The sequence below is a fragment of the Myotis lucifugus genome, unplaced genomic scaffold (assembly GCF_000147115.1).
Source record: "Myotis lucifugus unplaced genomic scaffold, Myoluc2.0 scaffold_25, whole genome shotgun sequence".
Taxonomy (NCBI): Eukaryota; Metazoa; Chordata; class Mammalia; order Chiroptera; family Vespertilionidae; genus Myotis; species Myotis lucifugus.
In genome coordinates this window covers 10108811-10134373 of record NW_005871073.1, presented here as the reverse complement: position 1 = coordinate 10134373, position 25563 = coordinate 10108811, and the positions used below count along the sequence as shown (strand labels likewise).

At 43.2% G+C, this 25563-nt stretch overlaps 1 protein-coding gene across 2 annotated transcripts in view; it reads left to right on the top strand.

Annotated features, from left to right (window-relative positions):
• Nucleotides 1-25340, top strand: part of LPAR3 (lysophosphatidic acid receptor 3) — an 81441-nt gene extending 56101 nt beyond the window's left edge. For both annotated transcript variants that reach the window (XM_006086149.3, XM_023751797.1), the window contains exon 3: nucleotides 23664-25340. In XM_006086149.3, coding sequence (XP_006086211.1) covers nucleotides 23664-23992 — 329 coding nt within the window. In that variant the 3' untranslated portion in view covers nucleotides 23993-25340. The remainder of the gene's footprint in view (nucleotides 1-23663) is intronic.
• Nucleotides 25341-25563: the final 223 nt, after the last annotated feature.

Below are 25563 nucleotides of genomic sequence, written 5' to 3'. Positions count from 1 at the left end.
TTGCTAATAAGATTCACTTAACACCTCTGTGTCTCAGTTTCTTCATCTAAAAAATGAGGCAATTAGGAAGCACAGAAATGGCTGTTCATTTGGAGACCTGTAGCTTTAAGATTTTGTTCCAATTTTCTAAATTAAGTCCCAAATAAGCTATTATGGCTGATTGAAAATGAAATGTTATTATTCTTCCCCAGGACACAATGTATACGTTAAAAAAGAATAATAGTTTTGAACTTCAGAACTTTACATTTCATGTTCTGAGCATCTTTAGAAAATTTTTGAATATTTTATAATATGAGCAGTTTTGTAGAAAGTCAAAAATAAGTCATGAATTTATAGTGCTTAACTATTTCAGTGTTTGATGAAGAATCTTATATGTTCAGCAAAATTGTAGAATAGATTCTCAAGTAAAAAAAAAAGTGATGTTCATAATACACCACAAAAATGAAATAACAAGTTAACCGCCCAACTTACATTTTGTGGTCAGGTTGCGAGGCAAGTAGATGCAGAGGATGTTATAAACAGTATAGATGTGGATGCCATGCAGACCTTTGACAATTGACATAATATTCTGGTGATCAAGAAGAGCTGGGGTCAGGCGGGTAGGTCAGGAGATTCACCAATAACTGAACAATTACACCTGAAGGCTGGTGATTAGCAATAGGACTAATGTCAACTTAACAAGACTCTCAAGCACGGCCAGAGAACTCTGCACTTGGTCTCTATTTCCTCAGCAAAATACAGTGACTTGGAGAAGATGGAAAGAACATTGCTTGTAGGTGGCAAAATATGTAAGGGCCAAAAAGAGGAAAGAAGAGCTAATATGTTAGGTAGGAGGGTTCAGATTCAAACAGCTGTCCCAAACAAACAAGCAAGAACAGCATTTTGTAAGAATAGATATGGTCATTAGGTTTAGACAAAACACATGTGCATGCAACTACCCAAAAACAGAGAGAAGGAAGAGCTCCTTAAAAATAGTGCGTGTGTGAGGAGAAAAAAAAAGACAGTTTTTACTGATCAGAAATATTATGGTGTGGATGACATCCTGCTGTGCGATTGTGAGAACATATTCTGCAATCATAGACGTAGTAATAAAACATGAAGAATCCAGAGTTGGAGAAGTCCCGCTTTCTTCGGACACAAGTAAGTCCTTGATGGCACTGTAAGGCCAGCTCTTGACATCACCTTTTGAGAGGAATATTGTCAGTGCAGTATGTACCAGTATCTCCAGGAAGGTGACTGGGGTTTTTTATTTTATTTTTATTGATTTAAGAGAGGAAGGGAGATTGAGAGTGAGATAGAAACAGCAATGATGAGAGAGAATTATTGATCGGTTATCTCCTGCGTGCCCCTACTGGGGATCGAGCCCACAACCTGGGCATGTGCCCTAACTAGGAATGGAATCATGAACTCCTGGGTTCATAAGTCAACACTCAACCACTGAGCCACACCGCTCCAGCAAGAGGCTTTGAAGGATCCAAAACATGAAGGAATTAGGGAACTGTCACCAAAGAGGAGATTAAATGAGAACCTAAGAGTTATCTAAAAACAGTTTAAGAGTTGTTACCTAGAAGAGGAATTATATTACAGAGGTTTGGAGGTTAAAGCTAGGATCAAGTTTTAGAAATAACAGAAAGGATATTTTAACTTATTATTAGAAAAATGTTCTAAAAATTAGAGCTGTTCTCCAGTGGATCTGGCTGCCTAGTACAGTGGGGTGAGCTCCGCCTTGTTGGAGACCCTTGTGGAGGTAGATGTTGGTTGACCCTCATGGGTGGTGTTACTTAGGGATGCTTTCACAGGGTTGGAGGATAGATAGAGAAACTAAGAGTTCTTGCAAGCCTCACAGTCTCTGAGTCTACAGAAAATGTTTTATTAGATTTATTGATAAGATTTTTTTATAAGCATGAGAAGATGACTTGATCTCATTTGAACTGGGCACAGCATTAAATATTTTAATTGTATGGGTGTGTATCTGCTACATAAAGCAATTTTGCCCAAGGCTCCATGCAGTACATTAGCTCTGGCTAGGCTCATTGGAATTGCCTAACAAACAAGATGACTCATAATAGAAGCTTCGTATGGTAAGAACTAGGCACCGTGAAATTGAGGTCCCAGGTTATGGGAACATCATTCCTGCTCATCTATCTTCTTCTTTGCTATTCGCTCCTATCTGGTGACCCACGAGTCAAGTTCTGCTCTTTAATATTAAAAGGTTTTCTTGCACTTGGACTAATATCTACATGTACCTTTATTCTTTTACTCTCTCATTTGATCATTCGCTCATGAGTAAGTATTGACTAAGTGCCTGCTTTATTTATGTCAGGCACTATGCTAAGAACTGGGGATGCAACGCAAGTCGACTGTGTATAGTCCTGGTCCTTGAGGCACATATGGTCTAGTACAGTGGTCGGCAAACTCATTAGTCAACAGAGCCAAATATCGACAGTACAACAATTGAAATTTCTTTTGAGAGCCATATTTTTTAAACTTAAACTATATAGGTAGGTACATTGTTATTAACTAAATTAGGGTACTCCTAAGGCTTAGGAAGAGCCACACTCAAGGTGCCAAAGAGCCACATGTGGCTCCCGATCCGCAGTTTGCCGACCACGGGACTCTAGTAGAAGAAACAAGCATGAAAATAAAAAATATCTGTAGCCTTTCTAGTGCTGTAATAGAGATAAGCGGAATGGAGAGGGTTAGCATGCTACTCCTACCACTCAGGTCTTTCTCTCTTAGTTCCATCTGTAGAGCTATGTCCTAAAAGACTAAATTTATTTTAAAAATCATTATCCCTCTGGGATTACTTAGATAACAACTACCTGTTGTTTTAATCTGCATCTTGAATAACACTGGTTACTTAGTATTTTTCCACCCCTCGCCAGACTCTTGAGCTTGACCCTGACCATCCTTAAACATGGGGAACAGGCCAGCAGCAGGAATGGCTAACACCCCGAGTCTTGCTCTGTGCCGAACACTGCTCTGGGTACTTCTTATATCATCCGTCACGTACCCAGGTGGATATTCTTATTATTTCCATGTTACAGATGAGATAACTGAGGCACAGGTGGGCTCCACAGGTTAAATATCCACAGGTTAAATAAAAAGTGCCCAAGGGTCTGGGATTTGAACCCAACAGCCTGGCCCTTGAGGCCAAGCTGTTCAAATGCTGCACCAAACTGCCCCTCTGGCCAGTGCCACTGTAGGATTTCCAAATCGCAGAGGCCTTTCCTGGAGCAGTAAGAGGTCAGGATCATGAAGACGGCCTTAATGCTAAATGCTGCCCTGAAGGACCTCACTAGCCCCGGGATGGGGATTTACTGTCCTTGACGGATGGGGAAGAAAGGCTTAGAAAGTTTAAGTGAATCGCCCAAGTTGACCTAACTAGTAAGTCCTTCAGGATATGTGTATCATTGGGTAAACATGCCCAATTAGTCACTGTACACAGTAATAAATAAGCCCATTTGCTTCAGGAAAATAGAAGTTGTTGTGTTGAAAGAGGAAGTGTTTTATGTTTCTCCTGTGGGTGGGAGGCGAAGGGACAAGAAGGTGAGCATTTTGTTATTTGAGTATCAGGTCTCCTGTTGGGTTCAAATCCCAGACCCTTGGGCACTTTTTATTTAACCTGTGGAGCCCACCTGTGCCTCAGTTATCTCATCTGTTCCATGGTGTGAGTGGGACAGCACCCTAGACTCCGTTTATTTTCCCCTTGTTAAATGTAGGGTGTCTGATTTGTCTAATACCCTGGGCTAAAGTGAATGGATGGTCTCTAGTTCAGAGACGTGGTCCCTTAAACTTTCTCAGCATCTAGACATGTGTGATTTAGATGTTTCCTCTTCACTGATGAACAATTTATAAATTATTTGTTGTTGTTTACACATTTTGACTTACTAATCTCATTTGATTACTAGGACAGTAAAAGTAACATTTTAAACAGCAGATTCTTTCAAACTATGATATAATTAGAGGCCCGGTGCACGAAATTCGTAAACGGGTAGGGTCCCTAGGCCTGGCCGGTGATCAGGGCTGATCAGGCTCCCCGCCTCCCTGCTGCCACCACCGCTGGTCACCTGCCGTGTTCTGTGCCACCCCCTGGTGGTCAGTGCATGTCATAGCAAGTGATGGAACTCCCATTCTCCTGGTCAAACTCCCGAGGGGACACTTTGCATATTAACTTTTTCTATATATAAATGTGGTTTAAATGTGTTTGATGAACCCAAATGTGGAAACACATGGACTGTAAGGAAAGCCTCAAACTCTTTTGCCCTAAATGATAATAAACCATCCTTAATCAGACCAGCAGCCTTGGCTTCCCAAGTACCTGTGAAGGCACAGTTTACAGTTCCTGTAGTGAAACACACGGTGTTGTCCCAGCTCGCGGTTATTACAGCCCTGCGGTGTGGAGCCTGATCCTAAGGCGTTTGGTATATTTACATATTATGTGTTTGGCTAGTGGGTCAGGGGACAAATTGAAAGTGTTCTTCCTACCCAATAACTCAATTCCTGCATTTCTTTCCTGACCCCCTCAAACCCTTTCTTCTCCGTCAATTCTTCTCTCACCCCATCCTGTAGAAATTTCTCCTCTGAATTACTTTATCGTTGGCTCATTCTACTCGATGCATGTCATTTACTACCTGACGATAGTTATTTTTATGTGTGTGCTCTTTTTGGTGTACTAGAGGGCAAACACGTCGAGGGTAGGAATTTTCCCTTAAACCACCCTGTTTTCCCAACACTTGTTACAGAAATGAATGGTGACCATGGGAAGAAAACGATCCCCCTTGCCCACAGGAGGATGAGGTGGGTAGGCTGTGCAGTCCTGTCTGCACAGGCAGTCCTCATGCTTACACTTCCTGCTCATTTCTGGGATAAAGTGAGGGAAACTAAGTTCAATAGAATTTTCAGTAAAAACAATGTCTTAAAAGGGAATTATGTTCCCACCCAAGGGCCTGGAATGCTCATTCTCTCTCTAAAGGAAATTTTTACCAATACTCTATTTCAGTGGTTCCCAAACTTATTTGGCCTACCGCCCCCTTTCCAGAAAAAATATTACTCAGCGCCCCCTGGAAATTAATTTTTTTTAAATTTTAATAGCAATTAAACAGAAAGATATATGTATTAATGTTTCTACCTTTTTCGTAAAATATAGTAAAGAAAGGTGTAAATTAGAAACATTGAAGTTTGAAATTATGAAACTATTTATTGAACTCAGAATAAAAAGGTAATACAAAAAAAGTTAAAACAAATGCACCTGTGGCCATCACTGCCCCCCTGGATCGCTGCAGCACCCACCAGGGGTCGGTAGCGCCCACTTTGGGAATCACTGCTCTATTTTAACAACTCTGAATAAAAGATTTGTATATAACATAAAGCTTGTGTATGTATTTAAAATGTGAAAGTGTGTATATATGTATATGAATTACACAGGGTAAATAGAGTAAGCAATTGTATGTTTTAAGATTTAGTTTATTTTCAAAAACAGAGGTGTAAGGGGTACATGGAGTTCTGGGAAAGGGCTGAGAGTCTTGAAGAAATAACCAGAAGAAACAGAGACAGACCTCTCACGCCCTTTGCAGGAAGTAGCAGGGCCTTAGGCAAGAAAAGGCTTACAGTTGGGAGGAGACTGCTGGAAGTTATTTCAAATATTAACAAGGGTAGAAAGGGTTTAACTGGCCAAGAATCAATCAATGAAAAATCAACTGTAAATTAAATTGCTGTGAGTCCAGAATTACCTATAAAGTAATCAACTGTCTGTGGGCAAACAGGCTTTTCTAGGTGACGTAGAGCCCCAGGTATCAGTTGTGCTCATGACAAAGTTTTGAATCCCACCCAACAACTTGTGAAGTTTGGAAACAGAATAAGCTACTGAGTAAATTCATAAGGTGAGTCTCCTGTGGTGACTTATCCTTACGCTTACCTCGATGGCATAGAGAAGTGATCAGCGCCCTGACCGGTTTGGCTCAGTGGATAGAGCGTCGGCCTGCGGACTCAAGGGTCCCGGGTTCGATTCTGGTCAAGGGCATGCACCTTGGTTGCGGGCACATACCCAGTGGGGAGTGTGCAGGAGGCAGCTGATCAATGTCTCTCTCTCATCGATGTTTCTGACTCTCTATCCCTCTCCCTTCCTCTCTGTAAGAAATCAATAAAATATATTTTAAAAAAAGGAGAAAGAAAAGTGATCAGGGCCCTAGCTGATTTGGCTCAGTGGATAGAGTGTTGGCCTGCGGACTGAAGGGTACCAGGTTTGATTCCAGTCAAGGGCACATGCCTGGGTTGCGGACTTGATCCTCAGTAGGGGGCGTGCAGGAGCCACCAGATCAATGATTCTCTCTTATCATTGATGTTTCTATCTCTCTCTCCCTCTCCCTTCCTCTCTGAAATATATATATATTTATATATGTATGTATATATCAGGATCTGTTGCTTGAGAAATGTTCTGTCTGAAACCAGTGCATTGCAATGGATCATTCTAAGTGAAAATCCAGCAAGCAGTGCATCTAATTTTCTGTTGTATTACCTCTGCGATTCCTGCCTGTGACATTTCGGCTTTCCTACTTCCTTGAAAATGGAGCACCTGCTAAGCATACAGACCCGATCAGGTGCGGGGACCCAAGGTGAATATGGCAGCATTTCTGCCTTCGGGTGCTCTCAGACTGGCTGCTAATAGAGGGATGATCCCCTGATGGTGTCTGATTTGACAATAAGCGTGTAGAGAGTGCCTTGGAAGCATGGAATGGGGAGCAGTTGACTCAACCTGAGGGGAGCAGCTGGGGAAAGCTTCGCAGAGAAGGTAACACATCGGCAGTGAAGGCAGCAGAGGGAAGAACATGAATAAACTGTGGGCCTCAGAACTAATTTGCCTCCTTCCTTCCTCCGTTTGCCTGTCCTTTTCTCTGGATGGTGTGCGTGTGTGCGTGCGTGCGTCTGTGTAATGAACCAGATGCCAACATATTTATTTGGACTAAGGAAATATAATTACCACAGGGTTTGGATACTGAATACATGACAAGGTCACTTACAATCAGAGGCTGCCTTTTGAACAGAATCAGAACAGGCTGATCTTGACCAAGCACTTTTCTCCCTGGGAATTGCATAGGGTCCTTCTAGACATCCTGGCTCTCGTGACATTCTTTCTTCTAAGATGTTATTGCTTCAGTCAGATTTCAGTAAAGGCACTGCAGGCCTGGGGACGAGTAAGATCTCTTTAAGGTGACTTTGGTTTAGAGCTTAACCTTTTTTCTCTCACTTTCAGGTTCCTATGGGAGCCCTTAATGGCATCTCCTCTACTGCTCTCCGTGTCCACCTTTCCTTTCACCATCACCCTTCACACGTGCTCTTTTTGTGTTTCCCAATCTTACTTTACCTCCTTCTGTTCTAATCCTTACTATAGATTTAAGCCACCCATTTTCTCGTATTCTATCAAACTTTGAAAGTTTGCTCAAAGCAAACTAAGAATATGTTTCCAAATAACATGATATTTTTCTTTTTTCAGATTGCATAATTTGTTCATTGTAGTAAATTATTAACCAGGTCATGTTTTACCAATACTTTTCTTCTTATTGTGTATGAGCCTCACTGATAACATTCAAGTGCTTGTGCCCCATTCCAGATTCCTAGAATCAGAACTTCCGGAAGGGATCTAGGAAGCTCTGTGTACATGGAAGATGTGTGTAGGTAAATAAAATGGGCAAAGCTCCCATTGGGGTGATGTGAATTAGTAAATCGATCGATCAACTGGTACACCAATAAACTAGTGCAGAGAGTGATACAAGGAAATCAAACAGAGTGATGTTTGGGGGTGGCTGGGCTTCGTGCTATGTTCTATGACCCAAAGGAAGTCCTCTCCCAAGAGCACTTTTGGGGCTATTAGAAGGAATGGGTGAAATCAGGAATAGGGAAGAGCTTGAGCCTATTTTGTTTACCTCCATGTCCTGGGTAATCCTTGGGTAATCAGCACTCTCCTTGTACTGCTGGTTCATAAGTAAATCAGTAAATACTGACATATTCTTGGGATTTGAGCAGTATGCTCTTACCAGCCTTGCTTTCTTTATTACAAAATAATCACATTACATTCCTTTAAAGCAAATTATGGTAAATACCAACTCCAACTAGCTTAGGGAAAAGTTAATGTGATCAGAAATATAAGTGGAAGATATTTCTACAGAGTTTGAGTAGTGCTCTGATTCATACTCCTGCTGAGTTAAAACTGTAGATGTTTGTCACTGGATCTTTTCCCCTCTCTTGGCAGCAGAGAGCATAAACAATGCAAACTGAGTTATTGGAGAAGAAGCTGGCTGTTTAAAAAGTAGCAGGGTGTACTCACAGCAGAATATCTCCACGTGTGTGTGTGTGTGTGTGTGTGTGTGTGTGTGTGTGTCCACAGCTTGCGTAGCCTGCTTTCACGGCGAGGACTTGAAATGTAAGAAAAGATGTGAATCTGTTTTCCTGTGCCTTTGTACTAGTTTTCAGATCTCAGATGAAACTGGAACTGAGCTACAAATGACTTGCTTAATAACCATTTTGTTTGCTTGCTTTTAAAAAAAATAATGAGACCTAACCGGTTTGGCTCAGTGGCTAGAGCATCAGCCTGCGGACTGAAGGGTCCCAGGTTCGATTCCGGTCAAGGGCATGTACCTTGGTTGCGGGCACATCCCCAGTAGGGGGTGTGCAGGAGGCAGCTGATAGATGTTTCTCTCTCATCGATGTTTCTAACTCTCTATCCCTCTCCCTTCCTCTCTGTAAAAAATCAATAAAATATATTTTTAAAAAATAAAAAAATAATGAATGGTAGTTAGCTAGTTTTCATGTTTCATGCCCTAGCTGGTTTGGCTCAGTGGATAGAATGTCGGCCTGCGGACCGAAGGGTCCCGGGTTTGATTCCAGGTCAGGGCACATGCTCGGGTTGCAGGCTCAATCTCCCTCTCTCTTCCTCTCTGAAATCAATAAAAATTTATTTAAAAATATATATTTATATAGATAGATAGATTTTTTTAAATTGATTTCAGAGAGGGAGATGGAGAGAGAGTTAGAAACATCAATAATGAGAGAGAATCATTGATCCACTACCTCCTGCACGCCCCCTACTGGGGATTGAGCCCGCAACCCAGGCATGTGCCCTGACTGGGAATCAAACCATGACCTCCTGGTTCATAAGTTGACACTCAACCACGGAGGCGTGCTGGCCAAGCAGGAGTGAATCCTTAAAATTAGCCCATATAGATATGAATTATGTTTTCTGAGTGTCCCTGCATTTATTTAATCTCTAAAACAATCTCTGGCTCCTACCTCCATCGTGGAAAATGTCCTCTGAGCACAAAAAGTTGTCTCAAAGCCTTTTAATGTGCTCTCCCCTCCCCCACCCGTGTCATTCTTCAGGGCTCCATTGACTTGGTTCAGCTGCCATTCTTACTGCACCTTCTAAGTCCACAGAACCTTATAAACAGCAAACAGAAGGGCAGAGGGGCTTGTCGGAGGCGCAGGGACTGCTGGCTGTGGGTGGCTGATGGCCTGCACCATGAGGGCACAAGGCAAGGGCAGCTGTCAAGTGTTGTTACCCACTCTGGGGGTAAGGTGCTCGCAGTGGTGACGCAGGTGTCAAGGAAAAGCAGAGGTCTAGTCAGTGGGCTCCCCTTCATAAGGAAGGGAGGGGAGGCTCATTTTAAAAGGTTTTTAAGTTTCATTATCTGGGAAGGGGAGTATGTGGACTCTCATTCTTTGATAATAGATCAATGAGGGCATCTAGCCAGCATCGCCCACTGATAAGTAATCTGTGGTGGCTTCCATCTGGCTAGCCCCTGCTTGCAAATGGAAACCAGCCGTAGCTATGCTCGGTGGGAGGGGGCGTGACCGTTTGGGACCTTCAGCTCAGTGCACAGCACAGTATATTTCCCTTCCTGTACCTTTGTGCTTTTTGTGATTAGTGTACAACTAATGGGAAATAATTGAGTATTACAGTAACAAACCTCAGATTTTACACAATTGATTTTTATCGATTCAATTTCAAAGGTTATGGCATGGCTTTATGATTTAATGACTTTCTCACACTCTTGCTGTGTGTTTTCTTACCTAGTAAACTGCCTGAAGGTAAAAGGGAGTAAAATTGCCTTGAAGAGATTGGTCTTTGCCTCGTTTCTCAACTACGTGGGATCAATTTTTGGCACTTTTTTTTTTGCAGTAGAAATTTAGTGCATGCAAGTAAATTTGTTCCCAAAATAAAAACAGAAATAGCTTTAATGAGAGCTTATTATTAAAAAAAAAAAAGACATGCTCAAAGCAAAAATTTAAGACAATGATAAAAGATATAAGGAAGGATAAACCTGTTGGGTCAGTCTGCCTATATCTGCCAGAATATTTGGATATATATTTCGAGATCTTTTCTAAGTGTCCATATGTACATTCACAACTGCATGCTTAATTTATTCTTTTTAATAAGAATGGAATCTTACTATTTATAGTATTTTGTAACCTTTTTTAGTAAACTCAGCAAAATATTATGAGCCTCTTTTATATAATATTATTGTTTTAATAGCTGTTTAATAAGCAATATTATAATTGTTTTAATAATATTTTAATGATTATTATTGATTTCAATATTGTTATTGTTTTCAATTATTTCAATATTATTTCAAAAATATTGTTTATATTGAAAACAATTTAATAGTAGCTGCTATTCTTAACATCTCTGTTCCTTTAAAAATTCAATCCATGGTGACCCCATAGAGGGCAATAATTCTACCGGTTGTTGAGACCATTAAGCGGTATGGCCTTAGGGTCTCTTGTGTGCACCCTGCATGGTAATCATCAACTCCTCCGTCTCCTTTGTCTCGTTATTCACAGTGCCTGACACATCACAGTTGCTCACTGTTATGTTAGTTGGATAAATATCGAATATCTGAGATATTCCCATCTCCAGGTGCCAGTTTCTGCTGGAATCATGTGACATACATGCATCATAAATTTGCTACAAAATTATCTCTCTCACTCAGCACTGTACAGACCATCTATTTTTGCCTTGCTGCTCCATTGCTTGGACTATACATTGGCCATGAAGCTATCTATGGGTGATACCCAGAACCATCAAAAGGAGCCTTTGCAGGTCATTCAGTCCAACCTCATTAATACATGGATGAGGAAACTGGAAGCAGAGCAATAGAATGGACTTTGAAAAAGCATACTCTAGTCCAGTGGTCTGGGTTTGACTCAGGGTCTCTCACTTTTTCATTTAACAAGCTTTTTTTATTAAATACTGTCTATGTATATGGTGCTTGACTAAGCCCTGGGTATCCCAAGTTAAATGAGATATAAAAGGGATTTCTCCTGAGGCTGTCAGTCTAACAGAGCAGCCACATGCACACAGAAATCGGGTACAGTGCAGTAAACTGTGTGTGTGAGTGCATGCAGGTGTGGCACAGAGCTGCTGGAGCCCCTACCAGATGTGTTTGTAAGTTACCTCAGGAAGTGCAGCAGGGGAAGTAGCCACCCTATCTGGGCAGTCGGAACGAACATTTTCTGCGAGGGCACTCTCCACACATTGTCTCATTAAATTCTCAGAAAAATCCAGTTGGGTCAGTATCCACATGCTCATTCCATAGCTAAGAAAATGGTGGGAGGCCCAGGAAGGGGAATTGATTTTCCCGTGGGCGAAAACCAGAATTTCAACTCAGGGTCTGCTCCCTCTCAAGCCCATGCTCTTCTTACTATACAGGGATGGAAGTGGGGTTCATTTCAGGGGCAAATTCCAGCTGACGGCGAAAGGCCGCTCGGAGCACTGTGCTGCGAAGGATCCAGGCACGTCGGGGTTCAGAAGCAAGTAGTGTGGTGGATTCATGATGGCAGCCTTGGCAGAGGATGGAAAGTGGTAACCGTATGTCAGGACGCTGTAGTTCCTTAGTTACACCATGCTGTCTCTTTTCCAGGCCCCACTATCTCTAACTCACCTCCCCCAGCTCCTACTACTTTCTGTTTCCTTCTGAGCTTCGACTGGTGTTTTGTGGCATCTGGGTGTCCAGAATCTTGTCTCCTAGTCAGGTTAGCATGCTGTGTCTTATGCTGTAACGCTTTCAAAAATTTTAACCCTCCCCAAAAGTACCCCTTTGCATTGCCCCAAGATTCTCGGTGGTAATGGCAGTTCATGTGATAGAATAGTACATGCTTACAGCGTAACATGTTAATATTTTTAGGTAAGGGGCAGCATAGGCCTTCTAATTCAAAGCAGTGACTCCGGCCAGAAGGATTTCAGATCCTTGGGCAGGCTAATCGGGATCTGTCAGTCGTGAGAGTATAGCAGCCAATATACCAATACATGGCTGTCCTCACACCTTTTCTTAGATGCCAGGGAGCCCTGGACATAACAGGGAGGTGCTGAGGTCTTGTTGGTCTGGGCCTGCGATGCTTAAAGAGGAATCTGGAGGAGGAGATGGTGTTTTCTTATGCACTTTATGACTTCCAGCTGTTGCCCCGAGTTAAACACTAGAATTAGGTCTAGGCTGTGGTCCTAGCTGGTATGCTCTGCTTTAAATTTTATTTCATAACCACTTGGCACCAAGATTATCAATTTTCCAAAGCTGGCCATAAATTTAAAACAAGTGTCTAAAACCAGCTGTCAGAGTCAAAAGACCCAGCCGTGGTAACAATAGTGTTAAATGAATCATTTGTGGAATGCCTAACTGCTCATCATCTATTTGAAGTGTCTTGGTGTTTTCTTGTTTTCTGCAATAAAAATAAATCAGGCTTACCAAAGGTATATATTTTCATTCCTTTCACATATGTGACAATCTATTTTCTGAGTTATTGAACTTCTAAAACACTGTGGGTAAGTGAGTATGCATCTGCATGCAAACCACATGTGCAAGTGTTATTTTTAAATTATCGAATAAATTCTTAGTGTGGAAAGAGCATTTCATTTGAATATTCTATTAGTGTGTAACTTACACGTTGTAATGCTTCTGACCAAGAGCCATTTACTTTTCAATTTTAGCTTTAAAGTTCTTTTCAAATAAGAAGAGAGCTTCCCGCCCTGACCGGTTTGGCTCAGTGGATAGAGCGTCGGTCTGCGGACTGAAGGGTCCCAGGTTCGATTCCAGTCAAGGGCATGTACTTTGGTTGCACATCCCCAGTAGGAGGTGTGCAAGAGGCAGCTGATAGATGTTTCTCTCTCATCAATGTTTCTAGCTCTCTATCCCTCTCCCTTCCTCTCTGTAAAAATCAATAAAATAAATTAAAAAAAAGAGAGAGCTTCCCTGAGAAGAGGTTCCCAACCTGATTTTTATGGCGAGTTGTCATTTTCTATTTCAGTAAATCAGACAGTGCTGTGGCTGACTAGGTTGGCATCATTGCATGTGCCCGGCCACATTTTCCTGGACTAAACACAAAGAATAACAGAGGGAACACGTTTAAAATATATCCTCCTCTTTGATGAAATGAGTGGTCCATGTGCCAAAGCGAAACTATTCAGTGTGAGTGATTGCTTTTGTTACGGGTGCTTTATTTGTGGGCCACTCGCATGTCAAGGTTTCGTTTTAATTGCATGTGTGAATTTTTAAACAGATGAAAAAATGGCCAGCTAGCTGGACTAGAAAAGTATGAGTCTGGGAGAACAGGCTTCATGCAACTTGAGGCCTCATTCTTCTTCGTATACTGTCACTAAAATCCCAAGAATGCTGAGCTATCTCAAGTACATTCCAGTGAGGGGCCTCTCTCCCAGAGAAGGTAGTCTTCTTTCTTATGTCCTATAATGTGGATGAGGTATTAACCAGAGTATTGTCTGAGATATTTTGAAAACTTCCAAATAAGAGGGGTGGCAGTTATCGATTATTTAAACATAATATTGTCTGGGGACTTTGAAAAATCTTTTATTTCACTTGTCGCCAATATTTTCATTTGTAATTGTATCTTCCACAGTGTTAAACATTCCTTAAATTGATGTTTCTGACTGCCTTAAATTGCAGTCATAAAATACCATTTCAGTACTTAATTGGATAGTCCAGTAGAAGATTCACTATACTTTAAAAATTAACATTGAACTTATTGGTTTTTGAATATAGCACTGAAGCTAGTTTATTTAATTACTAGAGGAAAGCTCATATGTAGTCTATTTGGATGACTGGTGAGTCTCTTAAACAGGCACTGGAAGAACATAGAACATCATTAAAATGAAAAGTAGTTGCTTCTGATCAATATAACTGACCCGTCACTCGGCAATAGAAGGAAATGAGAATTGTTACCCAAATGCAATCATCATGAAGACAGTCACCCTGAGTAGCTGGCACATGGTAGGTGGTTGCTTAGTAAATATTTATTAATGGAAGAACATATGGCTTCAGTGCCTGCCCCCTGCGGATGACTCCCAAGTCAGCATTTCCCTTTGGAGCTCTCAGAGTTCTCACACACATCTGGCTGTCTTCTCCGTGTCTCTGCCGGGAGGAGCCACAGACCCTCTGAGTGCCCAGTGCCTAAAACCGAACCACTTTCTCCTTCCAAACCTGCCCCTTCTCTCTCTCCCACTTGGTGTCAGAACCACATGCTACCCAGTCACCCTGGACTTTTCCTCTCCCTCACTTCCTAGACCCAGTTCCTCATCAAGGGTTAACGTTTTTCCTCCTTACTGACTCTAACCCATCCACATCTCTCCTCCACCACACTACTTTTGCAAACCTTGTCATTTCTCCTGAGTTTTAACCAGTCTTTGGATGGATCTCCCTGCCTAGGCCAGTGGTTCTTACACTTTAACGACACTAAAGCATTTCCCGAGGAGCTGATTAAAAATGGAGATGTGCCCGGCGAGCATGGCTCGGTGGAAGAGCATCTACCAATGAACCAGGAGATTGCGGTTCGATTCCTGGTCAGGGCATATGCCCGGGTTTCAGGCTCCATCTCCAGTGTGGGAGACAGCCAATCAATGATTCTCATCATTGATGTTTCTATCTCTCTCCCTCTCCCTTCCTCTCTGAAATCAATTACACACACACACACACACACACACACACACACACACTGGAGATGCCCAGGTCATACCTTCATCAGTTCCTCATTTGGTAGGTCTGGGTGGGGCCCAGAAATCTGAATTTTGAGCAGGCACCTAGGTGATTCTGATGCAGGTGGGAACAGGCTGTGAGCTTCACCTACCTCCAGTCCATCTGAGCCCTCAGACAATGCTTCACTCTGAGATATCAGACTTCACTATGCCCCTGATCAACAATCTTCAAAGAACTGCTATTCTATAGCAGCAATTTTCAAATTATGCTCCATGGGGTTCCCAAGGGTTCCTTAGAGGTGTGTGTGAGTATGGGGGTAAGGGTGGGGTATCCTATCTAATAAAAGAGTAATATGCAAATTGACCATCACTCCAACACACAAGATGGCCACCCCCATGTGGACACAAGATGGCCGGCAGGGGAGGGCAGTTGTGGGCGATCAGGCCAGCAGGGGAGGGCAGTTGGGAGGGACCAGGCTTGAAAGGGAGGGCAGTTGGGGGTGGTCAGGTCTGCAGGGGAGGGCAGTTAGGGGCAACCAGGCCTGGATTGTGAGAGGGATGTCCTACTGCCCATTTAGGCCCGATCCCACCAGGTCCCACCAGGATCGGGCCTAAATGGGCAGACGGATATCCCTTTAGAGGTCCCAGTTTGGAGAGGGTGCAGGCTGGGCTGAGGGACACACACACATCCCCGCCCCCCTTCCCCCGTGCATGAATTTCATGCACCGGGTCTCTAGTATAGTATGAAGATGAGACTGAATTTTGCTACAAAGAGCTTTAGTCAAACTCCCCCTCCCCTTTTTTTCTTTAGTCAGAGAAGCTCTGATTTTAAATTTTAACAATAGATTTCCTTTGGGAAGTATTCCTCTACTTGTTTAAAGAATGATTCGAAAAACCACTTATCTATAGAAGTGGATTTCCAACTCTTTTTTTTTTAACTTGGTACTCACAATAAGAAATAATGTATATTCTGTATCATGGCTTAATACACACACATATTTTTGTGTGTAACTGAAACAAGTTTCATGAAACGTGCCTTTACTATACTTGTACTGTGATGTTTTCTGTTCTGTTCTATTTTGTTTTTTAAAAAATTGCTGGTTGCAATTTTGCAAAAATTGCAAATTTGATTTCACAACCCACTAGTGAGTTGCAACTGAGCCTGAGAAATCTCTGATCTAGCCTTTTTCAGTGGGATTCCTTTATGAACCATGGACCTTAGAAATATTTTCTTAATCCTCCCAAATATGGTATCTGACTCATACCAGACCCTTCTAGATGCTTGGGAGAGAGGTTAACCCATTACATACAATGGGTACCTGAGGGCATTCAAGCTTAATTCTCTTGATAAACTCCTGTTTTAAAAAAAGGCTTACGGGGTCAGATCTATACAACAAATCTATACTCCTGACTATTGCCCACTTGGTCCTTCCAAATCTAGCCTAGGTTCATCTCTTAGACGTCATTTTACTTCCTCAGTTACCTGCCTGGATTAAAACCATCCTGAACTAGAATTCCCCGAATGCATCATGCCGTTTCTCACTTCTGCACAGTCCTCATTGACATTCAGCACTCAGCTCAACTGAGTGTCAGTTCCCTGGAGACCTTCCTTGACAGTAGTCAGAGTCATCACATCTAGGTTCTGTGCCTGTCGGTGCCTGGGTAGGACTTACCCTCTTTGCATTAGCAGGTGCTACAGCTACTGAAGTACCTGGCCCCGTGTGAGCACCTAATAAACCTCAGTTACGTTCACTGTTCCAAGTGTGGGGCTCCAGGCTTAGTTCTAAAGATACAGCCAGGTATGAGGCACAGCCTACATGCTTAGGGAGCTTAGCCTATGAGGGACAGGACATATGTATTTTTAAACTACCTCCAGCATAGCCAATGTTCAAGAGGTTGACTGGGGGAGTCAGGCCTGGGTTCAAATTATGACTCTTCTGTTTGTTGGCTTCTGGACCAAGACAAACTCTTAAGCCACCCTAACCTCCCAATCCGTCACATGGAAGACGGGAATAATAACAAGAGTAACCATCTCATTGGACTGGGGGTTTTAAAAGACAGTACGTGGGATGCCCTACGCACACCGGCCCAGAGCTCTCGGAGAGTGTTGGAGGGAATCAGGCTGATAGCATGCCCAGTGCCACGGGGATGTTGTAGGTAGAAAGTGGCACAGGAGTTGAAAGGAGGTGATGGTTACTGTGGGCTGGGCAGATGGGCGAGGTCCGGTGGAGGAGGCAGCATGTGAGCTAAGCTTAGAAAGAAAAGTAGATCTTAGATTAGGAGGTGGGAAGGCATCCTGGTAGGGTGAACCAGCAAACCAGCAAAGGCCAGAGGAGGGCTGTGTATGCCTTGTCCATAGACTGGTTTCACCGCTAGTGTTTGTGCATTTATTTATGTGTATGATGTGCTCAAACATTTGTCCAGATGGAAGCTGAAGGTATTGATCTCGAGAGATGCTTGTTTTTATTATTATTATTATTTTATTTTAAAGAATTCTGCCTCCTTTCTCTTTCCCATGACTTTTTGCTGAGTTTATAGAGTCTATATTTTGCTGATAGGATTAGTTTGAATAAATTAATTTTGGGTCAGCATAGAGAAGTGGTTTATAAAACTGGCTTATGCATCATAATCACCCAGGGAACTTTTGAGTCCTACAAATTTCTGTGCACCACCCAGCACTTACGACTTTTGGGTCTGAGGTGGGACCAGGGAACCTGCATGATTAAAAAGCTCCCCTCGTAGTTTTGATGTCCAGCCAGGTTTGAGAAGTGCCAGCTCAGAGAATTCACCTTAAGCAGTGGTTAGCCATACAGTCTTATAATATGTTTGGGAAACAAGTCACGTATGTTTGAATGTTATGGGAAGTGGAAACTCATAGTTTTACAGAATTTAGCTATTTTCTACCTGGAAAAGAGTTCAGAAGCCGCTTCCTTCCTCTCATTTAGGAAAAATCGCTTCCCTTTGAACATCTCAGGATAATCCAGGCAAGGAAGCACCCTGCTCAGGGAGGCTGTCTGGCCTCTGAGCCGCCAGTTCCCTCCTAAACAGCTTCATTTACTTAAAAGAGGTTTTACATCCAAATTCTGCCTCTTTGTACTGTTCCATTTCTCTCAGGTGACCTTCTGGACAAGGACAAGTCTGCACTTCCACTTTCTGTGTGATGGCCCTTTAGTTTTTGGAGACAGTTAACAATACATCCCGTCTTTCCTTAGCCTTTTCTTCTCCAAGAGAAACATACCTGATTTCCACTCCTGTTTGTTAACTAGAGGCCCAGTGCATGAAATTTGTGCACAGAGGGATTGGGGGGGTGGTTTGTCCCTCAGCCCAGGCTGCACCCTCTCCAATCTGGGACCCCTCAGGGGATGTCCGACTGCCAGTTTAGGCCCGATCCCACAGGGATCCCTCTCATAATCCAGGACTGCTGGCTCCCAACTGCTCACCTGCCTGCCAGCCTGATTACCCCCTAACTACTCCCCTGCTGGCCTGATCACCCCCAACTGCCCTCCCCTGCCGGCCCAGTCGCCCCTAACTGCCCTCCCCTGCTGGCCTGGTCACCCCTAACTGCCCTCCCCTGCTGGTCATCTTGTGGCGGCCATCTTTTGACCACATGGGGGCGGCCATCTTGTGCGAGGCTGTGGCAGTCAATTAGCATATTCCCTCCTTATTGGCTGTGGGTGCCCCCATCTTTGAGGGTGGGACAGTCAATTAGCATATTCCCTCCTTATTGGCTGTGGGCACCTCCATCTTTGAGGGTGGGACAGTCAATTAGCATATTCCCTCCTTATTGGCTGTGGGCGCCTCCATCTTTGAGGGTGGGACAGTCAATTAGCATATTCCCTCTTTATTAGATAGGATGCCCAATTTTTTTTAAACATGTGGTTTGAGCCTGGCATGCTGTCTTTGAAAACTGTTCCCAGTTGTCATGGTCTGAGCATTGTGTCTATTAAAAGAATATATATTAGTATTTTCTTCCAAAATTTATTGGAAATTGAGGGGGTACTGATTGAAATATATTTCCCAGGACCCATCATCTGCTGATCTTTTAAGAAATAGCCCTGGCCAGGTGGCTCAGTTGGTTAGAGCATCATCCTGACACACCAAGGTTGTGAGTTCATTTTCCAGTCAGGGCACATACAAGAAGCAACCATGAACGCATAAAAAAGTGGAGCAATAAGTCTCTCTTTCTCTCTCTCTCTCTCTCTCTCTCTCTCTCTCTCTCTTCCTCTCTCTCTCAAAATCTATACTAATAGCCCTGGCTTGTTTGGCTCAGTGGATAGAGCGTCGGCCTGTGGACTAAAGGGCTGAAGGGTCCCGGGTTCGATTCCAGCTGGGGGCACATGCCCGGGTTGCAGGCTCGATCCCCCATAGGAGGCGTGCAGGAGGCAGCCGATCAACGGTTCCCTCTCATCATTGATGTTTCTATCTCTCTCACCCTCTCCCTTCCTCTCTAAAATCAATAAAAACATATTTTAAAAAAATCTATACTAATAAAAGGGTAATATGCTAATTAGACCAGATTGACTGGACATCTTCTGGACGTCTGACATCCTTCCAGATAAAGCCGGGGCCTGGCTCAGGGGAAGCCACCCCAGAGGCATGGAAGCTACCCACAGTCGCGGTCCCAGGTGCCTGCGGCCAGCCAGAGGGAGGGAAACCTGGGTCCCAGGTGCCTGTGGCCACCTGGAGGAGGGAAGCCTGGGTCCCAGGTGTGGGGGCTGAGGCAGAGGTGGTTAGGGGTGATCAGGCAGGCAGGCGAGCAGTTAGGGGCATCAGGAAGGCAGTTAGGGGTGATTAGGCAGGCAGGCAGGCAGAGTGGTTAGGGGCATTCAGGCAGGCAGGCAGGCGAGCGGTTAGGAGCCAGTGGTCCCACAGGATTGGGCCTAAACTGGCAGTCGGACATCCCTTGAGGGGTCCCAGATTGCAAGAGGGTACAGGCCGGGCTGAGGGACCCCCCCCCCGCACGAATTTTGTGCACTGGGCCTCTAGTCAATAAATAAAAAGGAAAGAAAGAAATGGCCCATTTGTATATTTCTGACATCTCACACATTCTCCAAGAATCCTCCAAGATTATAGTTTCCAAGGCCAAACCATTCCTGACATGTTCTCCTTTGAAATTCTTTGGGCGGCTTCATATCTAGCTGCTGATATACAGTAAAAACACAGAAGAACGAGCTGTTAGATAAGCGGTGCACCTGCTCTGAGATGTGCCGGGTGGAGGAGTCATGGAGCGAAGTGGTGCTTCCCAGGGTCACTGCCCCAGTGTAATCATCATCTCAGACAGCACCGCTGAAGCGCCCTCTCTCTAGCTTAGCAGTTAGTGTGTTGGGGCTGTTCTGTCAAAGAAGACTTGCCTCTTGTTACTCTTGGAAACAGCATGAAGGGAAGGTCAGATTTGTGTTTCTCTTCTTACTCCCATGGCCAGTTTATATTTTTGTTGGAATTCTTTTTCCTTCCTTCCTCTTCTTCTCTTCCCTTCCCCTCCTCCCCTCCCTCCCTCCCTCCTTCCTCCCATAACCAGAAAATCTTTCTGTTAGCAAACCAGAGGATGACTTAATTGTGAAATATGCAGCCTCACAGTCAGATATGTCACACTATGAAGGGGACTTTAAAGGCCAGAAGTGGCTTCCCCTCCCGCCTCTTCCATCACTCACCTCAGTAATAAGATCCTATGGCCCCCTGCTGGGCAGCCCAGCCTGTGGACTGGAGCACAGGCTCTGGTGCCAGGTGCTTGGGTTCAGATCCTGGCTCCTCCTCTGATCAGCTGTGTGGCTTTGAGCATATTACCTCCCTTCTCTGTGCTTCCGTTTCCTCGGGTTTAAAATGAGGATAGCATTAGTACCTATTTCCAAGGGTTGCTATGAAGATTGAATGGTTAATTTATATAAAATGCTTGTAACAGTGCCTGGCATAGAATCATTGCTCATTGAAAAGTTTGTCTGGTGTTGATTGAATGAATTACGTAATTCGACACAAAGGGAAAATTTGTATGAATTACCACATATAACAAACGGAGCATGGATCTGAAAATTTATTTAGAGCGTTTCAGTTCTCTGACTAATCCCAACTAGAGTTTCATGCTGAAGGGGAAAAAAGCTTTTATGATTTTTTTAATCCCATTTAGAAAAACAGTTTTTAGGAAAACATATTGTGAGTTTACTTTTATCTTTTCTTATATGTATACGTGTGTGTGAAATATATCAAACAAAATTATAGAAGATACAGCTACAGTTTAAATAAAAAATTGTTTAAATACCTGTGTACTTGCCACCCAACTTCATAGAACATTACCATTATCTCTAGAACAAATGTTCCCCACCACAGTGGCCCTCTGTCTCCTGCAGAAGTAACCAGATTGTAAATTCTGTGTTAATCATCTTGCTTTTTCCTCATGGTTTTACCACATATGGATGCACTGTTAGACATCATATTGTTTAGATTCACCTGCTTTAAGAAAAATGTTTTTTTCTGGCTAATCCTCACCTGAGGATATTTTTTTTCCATTGATTTTTAGAGAGAGTAGAAGGGAGGGGAAGAGATAGAGAGTAACATTGATGAGAGAGACACAGCAATTGGTTGCCTCCTGCACACACCCCTACCAGGCTGGGGATCAAGCCTGCAACTGAGGTACCTGCCCTTGACCCTAATTGAACCCAAGACCCTTCAGTCTGTGGGCCGACACTCTGACCACTGAGCCAAACCGCCAGGGCCAGATTTACCTGCTTTTAAAAACTATACCACAATTGCCCTGGCTGGTTTGGCTCAGTGGATAGAGTGTCGGCCTGAAGACTGAAAGGTCCTGGGATCGATTCTGGTTAAGGGCACATGCCGGGGTTGTGGGCTCGATCCCCAGTAGGGGGCGTGCGGGAGGCAGCTGATCAGTGATTCTCTCTCATTGATGTTTCTATCTCTCCCTCTCTCTTCTTCTCTGAAATCAAAAATATATATTAACAAAAAAACTGCACCACAATTAAATCTGAGTTTGGTGTTCGGTATATTTGGGCTCATTTCCTGCATCTTATTTTGTTCTTTATTTGTCCCACTTTTCTATGTTTTGCTCCCCACCCTTCCTTTTTATTTTTTATTTTATTTGAGGTCTCTTTTCCTTTTCTTTAGTTCCATTCTTCCCTTCCCATTGGTTTGGAAGACTTATGTATTTAACAAAGAGTAAAGTTAATATTTTACTCATTAACACAACAACCTTAAACACTCCTAAAGGAATTTCTTTGAAAATATGCACCTTACACGGCAAGGACTCTTGACATCAAAGTTAGTAGCTACAGCTTTTGATGCCTGGCTCTTACTTACTAGTTCTTCCCTCTACAACATAGTAACCCTTTCTTGGGAAGAGCAGACAGAACAAAAGTGATACTGTTATGAGAAATACAAACCAGTTTAGCTGATTGGAGCCTCACAGTGAATATTTATGGAATAGATAAGCAAGGGCATTTAGTATAGAGACAGGTCACATCGTGGCTAGGAGCACAGCCTATGGTGAAAGACTGCCTGGGTTCAAAATTAGATGTCCCTTATAAGCTATTTGATGATGAGCAAGTCACTTCTCTTGTGCCTCAGCTTCCTGGGGATGCTAATGGTGCCTACCTCATAGTGTGGTTCTATGAGTTACTAAAGGAAAGCACTTCTACCAGCTCCTGGCTCATAGGAAGTACTGTATGAGTACTGTGGTCCGAGGTCATGATAACAAGGCACGGTAATATTGGACCTATGTCTCATATTTTAGGAAAAGCATGTGAGAATGTTTAGAGGTAAGCTGAGTATAATCAGATGGCTAGAGACTCAGAGAGACTGCCTTTCATGTGCAATTGGTGCTAAAATTGTGCTAAATAAATAAATGTGCTAAAAAGCACATCTCTGTTTCATCATGAAAGAGATTTATTTCTGACTCAAAAAAAAATCTTAGTCTAAAACAGATTTTAAGCAGATGGCCTATGAGTATGTTAGTGCTTACTAAGCACCAACATGGATTCTTAAAGAATAAAATTTTTAGGAGACTGCCATAGATGCAGTGTCTTATTTTTCAGGAAAAAATTTAGGTATTCTGGTTTAGAGAACAGCAGAGTGTTTGGGCAAGTGTCTGAGGCCTCCCTGCGGATGCCCCTGGATCCGGGCCTCCATTTTCTCATTGGCACAACGTGGATAATGACTGCAGCGGCCTCCTCGTGAGGCTCTCTACAGTGGTTCTCAACCTTCTGGCCCTTTAAATACAGTTCCTCCTGCTGTGACCCAACCATAAAATTATTTTCGTTGCTACTTCATAACTGTAATGTTGCTACTGTTATGAATCATAATGTAAATATCTGATATGCAGGATGGTCTTAGGCGACCCCTGTGAAAGGCTCATTCGACCCCCAGGTTGAGAACCGCTGCCTAAGAACTAACAGGTAAGGTGTGTGTAGCGCTGAGTAAGCAGGAGGCAGGTGTAAGCCCTAATGACCAGACCCGACTAAGCAGGTAAGAAGGTGCAATAGAACGTGTAATAGTCAGAGGGTCCTCCGCTGTTTGCCTCTCACAAGCCCAGTCTCACACGCTCAGGTGAAAGGTGGGCATTTGCTTGGCAGTTGTCAAAACAAATTCCTAAGGTCTCTTGGTGCCACTGACAGGAGGCTGGGCCGGAAGACCCTACAGAAGCAGCCCGAGGTCTGAGCGCCTGTTGCTTGCTTCTCTCTCCCTCCAGGGGCCTTCGTGGTGTGCTGGACCCCAGGCCTGGTGGTGCTGCTGCTGGACGGCCTGAACTGCAAGGAGTGCGACCTGCAGCACGTGAAAAGGTGGTTCCTGCTGCTGGCCTTGCTCAACTCCCTCATGAACCCTGTCATCTACTCCTACAAGGACGAGGACATGTACAGCACCATGAAGAAGATGATCTGCTGCTTCTCTCAGGAGAAGAACCCGGAGAGGCGGCCCTCCCGCATCACCTCCACCGTCCTCAGCAGGAGCGACACGGGCAGCCAGTACATGGAAGATGGTATCAGCCAGAGCACCGTCTGCAACAAGAGCAGCTCCTAAACCCGGTGCCCTCCGCCCACCCAGCCTGCACTGGGAGGAGAGCTGTTGAGAGTGGTTGCCTGTCTCTAACAAAGCCCCTGTACAGTGTTATTTGAGGTCTCAATTAATCATTGCTAGATTTTTTTTTAAGGAATTGTTTTATGTAGTTTAAAAGCCTGGGCAGTAAAGGGAGGACACCGTGCATTTAGAGAAAATGCACAGGAAGAGGGGGGATCGCACAGTGGATTCCTGCTTGCCGTCCTGTGAGCCGCTCGGAGCCCCGCTGGCCTGGACTCGCATTCTGGGCTCCGCCACCACCTTGTAGCCAGTCTCGTTGTGTTTGAAGATGTTGGGGAAGGGCTTAGGCCACAATAAATAATACTGTTACTTGAGCCAGTTTATGTAGCTGCTTGGAAGGCCTAGGTAGTTCTTTGTGCATGCATTTACAATTTTAAAAAATGCTTCAGCAATGATATTCTTTTTGTTCAAAGAAACCATGGCCAGTAGCTAGGTATTCAGTAGGAATCTTAGAATAGCAAAACGGTAAGGGCTTCAGATAAAACTTGATTTTTAACTTAAAGAACATTCCGAGGAAAAGGATTTATTGTAAAGTTAATAACAAAAAATCGTCAACATTAAAAACTTCTCTTAAAGCAAAAAAAAAAAAAAAAAAAAAAAAAAGTCCCGTTGTGGTCCTTTAATTATGCATGAGTGTGTAAATGCATCTGTATATTCATACATTTCAAATTTGTATTTAAAGACATCAAGAACAGTGATGATGAGACATAAGCTCACTGGCCACCTAGACTTCCCAGTCTAGGGTTATAGCTGAAGAAATGACCTGTTGTGTTCTCAAAGAAAAGAGAAAGAGGTGAGTCATTTGTAACAGGCAAAAGGTATGTTGGCAAGCGGGCTGAAGTCCTTCCATGTGGGATCAAATAGCTTGACTCAAGTCCTCATTTTCAGCTACCTCCATACCACTGGTGGCTTGTCAGAGATGGCATGTGGAATAATGTTCACATCTCATATTTTGCCCACGGTTATGGACATGCATCTGGTTCTTGTCTTACTTGTGGGCTGAATTTTGACGTGGGTCCTATTTAAAATGTTTCTTCTTCAAAGACCTCACTAAGTAGGCAACATGAAAGGCAAGTCAGTAAGAAAAAGAAACTGTTTCATACACATAAGCTACTGACCAGAGTTTTCTGTGTAAAGCATTTAGAGTATATTCTGATTTTAAAGTAACAGTAACTTCAAGGCAGATATATAGTATTTATGTAGTTTGCAAAAGAAGTTTACATTTTTTTTTTTGCTATTGTGATGTAACATTTATGTGCAAGAACTACTTGTAATAAAAGGATTTGAATAAGAGGATTTGTCATGCTTTTAGATATAATGGCCTAAAATAGTGTTATGATTTGAAGGTACAGATTTCACAAACTCTGAGTAGTACGTAGGTCTATCTGAAGCTTATATCAAAGCTATCTATGAAATAAAATTTAAGAAAGAATCTCTTCTCCCTTGTTGAGGTGCATTATTGCTTTGTGTATTTTCTTTAAAAAAATATGTTTTTATTGATTTTCATGGGAGAG